The 10,441-nt window shown below is 38.5% G+C and overlaps 1 protein-coding gene across 1 annotated transcript; it reads right to left on the bottom strand.

Annotated features, from left to right (window-relative positions):
- Window positions 1-80: 80 nt before the first annotated feature.
- Window positions 81-9,908, bottom strand: LOC106159800 (putative G protein-coupled receptor). The gene is made up of 2 exons (XM_087015756.1): window positions 9,569-9,908; window positions 81-3,418 (listed from the first exon to the last, which is right to left on the bottom strand). The coding sequence occupies exon 2, from the start codon at window positions 3,261-3,263 to the stop codon at window positions 1,911-1,913; it is 1,353 nt and encodes a 450-aa protein (XP_086871882.1). The 5' UTR covers window positions 3,264-3,418; window positions 9,569-9,908; the 3' UTR covers window positions 81-1,910.
- Window positions 9,909-10,441: the final 533 nt, after the last annotated feature.

Raw genomic sequence — 10,441 nt, 5'->3', positions numbered from 1 at the left:
ATAAATAGCCAAAGCAGTGCGTTTTCGCCTGTTCTGGCGTGTAATATTGTTACATTTTTGTAGCTACCAAGTGCTAATTGGTTCATTTTGTCAATACATCTTATGTATACTTTTTGACCTTTCACGTTAACGCCTATGTATAACTACTTGACGCCCTTTCTTAACTGCCAATATTTTCCATGGTGCATACATACTTGCTTCTCCATCTCCAATTTCACCCGCTGTGCGCGTTGATACTTTGACCAGCATGATAACACGAGGCTTATAAGTGTAATTAATACTGTATCATCACCCTAGTGTGACTAGTGCGTCATTTATAATCATCATTGATTTCCTGGACAGCGAATGTTTTTTGGATCAGGCATAGCGGGCTGGAACTCTATTTCATATGATGCAAATAGGCCTCTAAAACGGGGATGTTTTGACATCTCTTTGTGAATCACAACGCAAATTATACCAAGGAGCGAATTTAAATAAACAAGTGAATCACATTGGCTGGAAAGAATACGATAAAGCACAAACACATCTTCAATGTAATGTTAACTACAAAGAAATCACAAAATAGAACACACCCATGTATACGGTGCGACATAATATATGGTGTCTGTTAGCTATAGGCTAACCCAAATATATGCAATAAACTACAAAACCGGAAAAAATCTCTGTTGTTCACCGACAGAATATAAGCAACACGGTTTATCGTGATAGCTAAGTAGGCAAGTGACAAATAATTGATAAATGGACCCTAACGAGCGTGGAATGCAGACTTAGATGAAGGGAATGAAAGGGATAAGAGGTTATAAGGTGGGTAAATACATCTCGATCGCGATCAGTCATATTTCATGAAAACATTGGGGTTGCGCTGTTCCTGGAAGGGGGGGGGGATGGATGACTTTTTTTACATTCAGCGTTCTTCATCAATATTATTTTATGCTGTTATTATAAGAATTATTTGCAATAAGTATACATAAAGGACTCAGGTATTGTCATAGATAATCAGTGGGGACCCTGAATGTGAGAGTCGTGACAAATGACCTTGTTCTAAGAATTACTTCCTGTACATCGGAGATCTATATGTCTCCTTATTACACCAGACTGACAAACGTAAAATAGATCTATACAGATGCCTACAACGTCCGCTTCCAACAGCACTACTGCCGCGGCGCACACGGTTTCACTTGTATGTCATAATAATATAACCTTTCAAGTCGCGCTACTAAAGCTAGGTCACCCTATCTCGGCGCGACACCTCTCTTCGTTTAATTAATTCAGCCAAACTTGGCTGAAGCAGAAATTGTTCATGTGTGTGCGTTTTTCATATAAGTGTTGTGTTGTTTGTGACATATATCACTGCAGCTAGTGTGTCTGCATGCAGACAACGAGCAATTAATAAAGATTCGTTATGCAACAACGCACGACTATGGTAGCAGTTCGCATTGATATGGTTAAACTAGTACTTAATATCGTGCTTGACCATAGTTTTGAAGAAATTAAGCTTTACAGAAAAAAAAAATTAAAGTGACTAAATTAAACGTATAATACACGACTAATACACGGACAGAAATACCAATACAGTCTAGAAAACTGTAACCAAATTATAAGCACTCTTAAGGTTACGTTAAACTAAATTACTTGGCTGAAATATTTTTGTCCGGCATGTTATTGAAACAAACATTTTGTATTTGCCTAATCTTCAAAAGTTTAATGTCTTATCCCCATCTGACTGGCGCTTAAAAGTGTAGAAGTTAATTTTTTCTTGGCTGCTTTATCAATTTTTTCTAACTTATTGCATATGGCTTAGTTGTCGAATTTAGCACAATAGCAGACGAAGTTCGCTTTCATTTGAATGTAAGTTAAAATGGCAAAACAATGCTAATGACAGCTAGCACTTATTGACTTCGGGATGCGAGTCAAAACCTTTGCTCAATGTTTGTCGTATCACCCGGCCGATTCCTTGCATCGTAGCTAGCTTTGCATCCAATGAACTGATAGAAATCTTCAAAGGCCCCTCCGCTCTCTAAGCCGCCGCCATTTGCTGCTTCCTCAATGTTACCTGAAGTGCGAACCGCACTCTCTGGGTCACGGCATAAAATCTTCCGTTTACAGTGCTGCAGTGCTTCCACTATTTGTTCTCTGATAGATCTATTGAGCCAACCGTAGAAGAACGGGTTAATGGCGAATGATGCGTAGCCAAGCCAAGTTGCTATCAAAACATAATACGTGTCAATGCTCTGGAATGGACTTATCAATGAAATGACGTAGTAAGGTACCCAAAGACACAAAAAAGATCCATAGACGAGAAGTAACGTTCGGAATGCTTTGCATGTGTGAGGGGGGCTTTTGCTCGTTCTTACGACTTGGCTATGGACATGATCAGTGTTAGTGTACGCCCCGCCAGCTCTGTCCGTCCCAGAAACGGTTGCTATGGCGGTCGTGCGATCAGTCTGCGTCGTCACATTGACAAATATGAATCGTTCTTCACGCTGAAAGGTGTTGGGGCCGTGGGGTAAAAACTGGCCCGGAATCGGCCCCACCTGAATCGCAGTTTTCCTCGCGACTTGAAGAATCCCAAAATACATGCAACCCATAACTACAGCCGGGATGCAAAAACAAAATATTGTCACCATTAAAACGTAAAAAATCTCGCCAACCTTTGAATCAAACAGCGGTAGGCAAATGGATGGTCGTGGCTCATGATAATACCCTGTATCAGACATAAAATACGGAATACTGGAAAATATCAACGGCGGTAACCATGTTATTGTTATCGTTATTACGGTTCTGGAAGTGGTCAAATTAGCACTGTGGCGCATTGGAAAAGCTATTGAGTAGTACCTCTCTGCGCTAATAATGCACATTCCCAATATGGATGCGGTGTGCAGCATAACGTGTAGAAACCCCGTTGCATAACATAACTTATCTGTTCCCAGCTGCCAGCTGCCTCGTGAGAATGTCACAGCAGCCAAAGGAAGAAGTAATATGGACGCTAAGCCGTCTATGCACGCGAGGTTCAGAACATAGGCATGTGTCAAATTCTTTCTTAGATTCTTGGATACCAGTATAATTACAACAAGGCAGGTGTTGCCGACAGCACCCAGGATGGTGATCAGCACCATGGCAATTAAACCCCCGGCTTCAGTCAGCGATTGGTCGCGGCCGTCTGTCGAATTGTAAATGACCGTGGGCATCAGTGCCTCAGCCATAACTGAACTGTTTTCCAACGGCAGCACTGTTTCATTGCGTGGAATTCCAGTCGTCGACATGATGGTTTTCAGTGACTACCTCCTCGCTTGTAATTGTTTAACATGTGTGGTCTGTGATTGATGGAAAAATCTCAGTCCGAGTGCTTAACAGACATTTGGTATACCATTCAACATGCGTTGCACTAAGAGTGTAGTGGGTACAAAGCCTGCGGTTTCTGAAAAAAAAACACAAAAAGATTATGTACTGTTGCCTGAATTACCATGTTGCATTAGGGTTAAATGAACGTCAGTTTCAGAGCAGTCCCAGAGTAATACGCAGTTAACGTAGATTAAATATGCAAATCCTCATTGTTGGCAACAACATATCAAAGCAGAAAATAGAAAAATGTGGAAGTGAAAAATGAGGAAAAGAATCGCAGTTGTGACAACCGCTCTCAAGAGCAAGAAGCGTTGCATATCTATGCCACTTATTGTAAACAGATATCTCGGTTCACAAAAATTAAATTCTGTCGTTTTATCTTATCAATCCCATGGCAGCTCCAAACGGATCAAGTTAGGAAAAACATACCATGTCCCGGTTTCACAAATAAATAAATAAGTCAGGTTCCCTGGCTAAAAACTGAATTACCAATGTTACATGGTCACATGGGACATTTGACCCTTTCAGGATCAGTGTAACAGCACTCTCATGGAAATCCTAGTCAACTAAGCCAGGGAACCGACTTATTTTTTTTAACTGGGGACATATCATACAACTTCAGCTACAAAACGTTTGGCATGAAAGTGGAAATGTCTGGAACTCAACGCTGGTATCTTTATAGCAATGACAGAATGACGTATACGTTGGCTCGAATTTCAATATGAACAAGGTGAATCTCATTTATCTTTTTTTTTTTTTACATGTCCTGTCAAACGCAATCCCCAAGATTCAGAGACTGGTTGGTTACGCTTACAGAATTGCAATTTGCTCAGAAAAACATCCAATTTGCTCGACTGGAGGACAAATCATATGACTGCACACACACACACACACACACACACACACACACACGTATTTAAAAATGTTGGTACAACTTTTGTATATTTTGCTGTAATAATGACGTCTACGCTGTGAATGAGCTAAAACTACCTCTCTGAAGAGCAGGAGAATCACAGAACAACATATCAGCACATGCAAAATGTCCATTTTTTCTTCAGCACTTTGGCTGTCACATCGGTGCAACAGTCCACTGAGGTGTGTCCAAAATCGACCTAACTTATTTTGTAGTACCCATAGATAAAGTGAAATAAACAATTCCTTCAAAATCAAAGGGGATTTTGCTAAATTGATAGAAATTGACCATATTGGATATCCAAAGGTGCACCAATTCATTAAACAACAGTGTACATCTCCGTTTTTATGAGTTGGACGTTACATTTTGGTTAACTGGCCTGTCTGTGTACGTGCGTGAAAGCTTACGTGTGCGTGTGTCATATGCGTGTGTGGAGATTCAGAAGCAGACGGACTGGCAAGCTGCCTTAGCGAGAGTACTAATGACTGCGCATGCTTGTAAGTTTGATTATATATTTATATCCTTTCACGTTTTCAAATTGAGACCACTTATTTTCTTAATATATACCTACTTGTGACAGAATGTATACCAAATTATACAAAGTTAAACTGGCTTTATTATTTTTCTAATTTCATGGCTTCATTGGTGATTATGAGAGAACTTTACAACGTTGTGCGAAGAAAATAGGAAAATATAACAATAAAAAACGTAAAGTTCCATATATGAAAAACTTATGGGTCACAGTATTGGTGAAAAGAAATACGTAAGTGGACATGTTGTATGGTGTCGCGTATCTGAATCATGAAGAACTCAGCCGTTTAATCACATCCCCGCGCTCTACCTCACAAGCACGGGTGCTGTCTCAGTATACGCTGAAGTCAACAGCTTTAAGATATATATTACAAGAGTAAGAGTCACTGTTTTCAAGAACGTCAGACATAAGCATATGGAGAGCAGGGGGTGTAACCTTCACCCCTACCCCATTCCCACAATTCCATTTTATAAACACACACACACACACACACACACACACACTTCAAATTTACTTTCTACGTGCATGCATACAGTGCCAGCTTTCGGATGTAGAACAGCAGTAGAACAAGTCAGACGCGATCAGCAGAGATAAGCTCATTTACTTGCTCATTTAATCTGGGAGCTTTACCGCAAAGATAAATTAGAGATATTACACCGTGTAAAGTTCCTTTATATCATTTTTCCAAACAATCTTCTTAAATGGAATCTGACCATTAAGCGCGGGCTTAATAATGTGCTTAATCAGGAACGCAATTACCAAACATGAAATCTCCAATGGTATTTTCCGATCCTACGCGTTAGTCAATGTTTACAGAGATTGACAGAAACATTGGTCATCGCGTTAATCTTCTTCAGACAGGCTGACCAGTGGGGTGGTACATGTATTAAATTAAACTTAATGCGGTCTCCAATGTATTGTCTCAGATTATTCAGCCAGTGTGGCGCTTCCTTCTTTGCAAATCCGCTATAGACAGAGAACAAAATGTCAACAGGAATATGTTACAGTTGACATTTATCAGTTTCTCGAACTATTTTACCCGTCTCAAAAGTGTTGAAAGGTTAATCTTACTGTACTACAGTGGTGATACACCAAGAACAATAAGAACAAGGTGTACACATTTCAAGGTGTCTGCTAGCCTAAAATTTATCTATTTTCGCAAAAAATGAGTGTCCGCTCAGAAGGCGTTTTTCTAATTTTGATTTCTTTTTGTATGCTCAAATGCGAAGATGGAATAGTGTTAATACAGTGTAAAATCTTATGGGTTGCTCCCTTATCAACATCCTGGTGAAATAGAATTAAATCGCCAATATATCTATCATGTAATTACCTTGGGTATATTTGTATTGACAGCAGCATTAGAACGGATATATGACGCAACCAACATGCATATGTGTATATGGACGTCTGTATGCCGCCTCTTCCCATAAGCATGGGAAAATGTAGGGTTAAATTGAATTTTCTGATTCGGCGGCCTTATGAAAGCTATGCCGTGTTGCAGCGCTTGATGTACTGTATGTGACCGAGAGAGCGCGTCTCATTACCATAATGGACCACTGCAACTGAAAACGGCGAGACTTATAAATCGGTATTGAGTTTTGTGCTTTCTGCTCGATCAGGTAATGACGATAATTCCATCCTGCAGTCTAGAAGTCAGCTTACAAGAGCAACTTAATCAGCAGAATAAGATAACATTGGAATCTGTGTCAAATGCAACTGTAGGTTCATAATAACACATACTTACTTCGAGTTTCGGAAGTTCGAGACAGAGAAACGCTTTAAAAATGTGTACACATGAGGCATCTGTACATGAAAGGTTCATAAAACATCTACATGAAAGGTTCTCCTCAACCCATGCTTTTCCCTGTAGTTAGCAAGGTCGAAAATTATTGCCGGCAATCCTGGATATTAATAATATACCTACACTTTTTTTTCGGTATTCAGTGTAGCATCCCGATGAACTAAACAGACCTGCCTGTGTGGGAATTAGGCCTACTCTGATTTATATATGTAGTTGGTATAATCCATTTTTGTAATTATCACGGCTGGAAATAGTCCAATTGGAATAGAACAAAAATATTATTGACTCTTAATTTTGATTAAAATAATGGTGGAGCAGTCCTGTACCGTGGTAATAGCTTTTATCCTGCTAATTGATTTATAGCGCATTAATTTATGTATTTTTGCATATATGTATATATATTTATATGTATATACAAACACCCTACCATCCAAACACACAAACGCGCACCCTCTCTCTCTCTCTCTCTCTCTCTCGCACACTCACACACAAGCATACACACTCTCTCACTCACATACACATACACAAACACTTCATATAATTGATATCGTTCTTCCTGAGGCATGGTGATAATTCCACGTCTCATTATCACCATAAATCATGCTGAAAGACATGAAAAACGGATATGTAGATATATTTTTCTTCTACCAGGGCAAAGGTGTGCAGTTGTTGGAGACCATAACAGGTCTTTTTTTTTTTTTTTTTTTTTTTTTTTTTTTTTTTTTTTTTTTTTTTTTTTTGCTGAAGGCTTTAGATTACTTAAAACGCGAAAACTAACATATTTGGATATGGAAGCAGCATTCTTACTAAATCTTGAGCAGTGAGAAGCCCCACCTCACTGTGCTGCACAAAGCTAGACCGTTTTGTGTGATACGACACTGAGCTATCTCTCTCTCTACAGCTATCTCTCTCTCTACCACAATAACGAAACAGAGAAATGTAAGTTTAAAGAAATACACAACACTTGGAGGCAAATAATGTTAAAATTAGATAGCACGTGTATGAGGAGATTGTTTAAAAAAACCAACCTTTTTAATTTAGCCATCTTTTATGCCCCTAAAAACGCTATTTCATACAAGCAAGACTATTTTAGTGACAGTCTTTCGGGGGAAAAGTGATGATAATATGCATCAAGGCGTTTCTAGACAGAAGTTGCGAAACCCCGCAAAAGCAGCACGCAGGTTGCTTTTAGTTGCAATCAAGTTGTGGTTTGTGCTTAATGCATCACGCAACTGCCATACGTTTTCCTATTAGGTCCTGTAACCTTTCGCAGATTTATTTATATATGTGTAAAAAGCTACGTCATGTAGCATTTAAGGTGAGAGGAATGTATTTTGAGGCAGTAGCTAGTAAATAATAGGGGAAAAATGAGGTGATAGGCGATCTTAGGAATTGTCGTTGTCCAAGTTCTATGGCAACAGCAGACAACATATATGAGGTGGTAATAAGTCCCCTTTACTTTTAACTGATGGCTTAATTCATTGTAAAAGTGTAAAGGGAGCACAAAATGTCGACCTGACATGAAATATGGCTCTGAGAACCTCACTGATTTTTGTTTTCTATGTTCAGGGATGGACGGTTTTGATTGGGAAAGGGAGCACCAATATTCAGACCAGCTTGGTTATTCAATAAAAGAGACAATTTGAATGTAGACAATTGTGTTAAGATTTCAAGCACTTTTTCCAGTTTTGGAGTGATTTTGTTTATATCTTTGTTTAATCGTATTTTTGTATTACAGCATATAGGGGATGAATTCATGATTAAAATGATAGTATAGGCTACATTTCGTAAAAGATAAAACTGGCGTAGACGAAATTCTTGTAAGTTCTGTTCGAAAACGAGCAAATTTTATAAGAAGTCCAGGGTTTACTTTTACGGCAGAAAATAGTCCTTGAGGTCAATAATCTGGTTTAGTGTGGTTTCATCACTTGTTATTTTCTAACGAAGGTAATTATAAAGTAGAAGGTCGACGCAGGAGGCTCTTGTATATTATGGAAATAAATATGTTCACCTATCATTCTATTCACAAATCTACGTTAGTATGTATGATGATGAAATTATCGTTTTATGATAAGTTTGGATAGGAAACATATCGTCACACATGTATAGGACACCTGTATAGTCGATGGGGCGCGTCAGTAACAGTATGTCTTTCAACAGCAATTAGGTCTACTACTACTACTTCAGCTCAAGGATAAATCACTATTGCTCCAACTTTAATTACAAATTAATCTGAAACATAAGCAATATCTTTCTTGCTAAGAAACAGACAGAAATTTTTATTTGATTTAAATTCTATTGCGGGGAACTGACATTCGGAAAATCTGGATAAATCTTCGGGTAATTTTGCTAAACGGGTTCCATGCGTTTTATTTAAATGTAATCTTGCAGTCAAAGAATCAAGCAAAAATGTGCACGCTACCTTTTGATCAACACTGTCTGAAAAGGCTTCCCTGAAGAACAACGATTAACAAATATGAGGACGTGAACAAGGACTGTATTACTTAACACGCGTAGGTTTGCTTTACGTAACAAGACCGTCTTACTCTGCCTGTTGTCTTAAATAAGTAAAATAAAAGGTTGCTTTGAGAGAGGGGAGGAGGGGAGTTTTTTTTCTTTCAAGTTTCAGTTCATTTTCTTTAACGTGAATTTAGAAAAAGCAAACGCATAACATACCATTCTTCTATTAAGAAAAAGGTAATAACGCGTAATCTTGCAGAAACGGTCGCGATGGAAGATTTTTCGGTAAATCTAAATTCGTGCCTGTTGCCATCATTTTCCTTATAAAAATTACTTATGGTATCATGTCATACAGTTAAAAATGTTGGCAATAAGATTTAAAGTTGACTTAAAAGTTAACTGCACTCTTATTTCTGCTGCGGCACTTATAACGACGACGAACTAAGTGCAGTGTATGGTAGATTTGAATGGTGGCATTGTGAAAAGATGACTAGTGACTTAGAAATATCAGAATACTTACTGTGCTGCAATCCTGGTCCGAAGATGACATTATTCACCGTCGCAATGGGGGGAGTCCTGTATTTTCAATCTTCTCAATATTTTCCCAAAAGATTATCAATGGTCACTTACCATATGCATTTGCATGGCTTACGTGCTTATTATAATAAAAACCCTCGCTTTTATACCGTTGACATGAGCAAGAAACTCGGCACGGCAGAGCCTCGTTTGCATCTAACGCTTCTTGGCCAATGGAAACACTCCATTTTAGACCGCATGCAGCACATGCTTTGTCACCTTGTAAATATGACAGTGCAAAAATCCAGGGTTTCATATAGCGTTGCTTAGCAGGAAATTTTACCTCACCGTTTTATTGATCATTCTCGATTTCCAATCTTATGTTAAATGGCAGCAAGTGAGAAGATTTTCAGAAGAGCTGGGCTGTCGTGCAAAGACCTAATCAAAGGTTCACGATTTAAAAAAACATGTTTCTTGCATCTTTTTCCCCCCTACTAGGTCAGCAACAACATACGACACACATGATCCTTGTGGGGTTTTTCATGATATCCACAAGATAGACTTTTGTGCAAAATGTCACTATACTAACATTCTCCTCTGCAGCGGGATACAGGATTTTTCAAAAAGCTTGTCCCACCCTAAAACCAATGTGTTTTTGTTTTTACATGATCATCACACATCTGTTAACCATTATGAACAGTGTTTGTATTCCAGATACCATATTTTACATTACTCATGGTACAGAAAATACAAAATACCGGTGAAGATATCCAAATTTGCTGAAAGTGAACATATTGGCTTTAAATGATAGTAAGACTGAGTTGATATGGTTTACATCAAGGTTCAAGGCAAATAGAAGCTTTTCTTTTCTTGTAAC

This window comes from Lingula anatina, chromosome 6, assembly GCF_051362555.1.
Source record: "Lingula anatina isolate TDL-2025a chromosome 6, LinAna3.0, whole genome shotgun sequence".
In the NCBI taxonomy this organism is placed as follows: Eukaryota; Metazoa; Brachiopoda; class Lingulata; order Lingulida; family Lingulidae; genus Lingula; species Lingula anatina.
The sequence above is the reverse complement of the archived record's forward strand: the minus strand, read 5'-3'. Positions and strand labels throughout refer to the sequence as shown.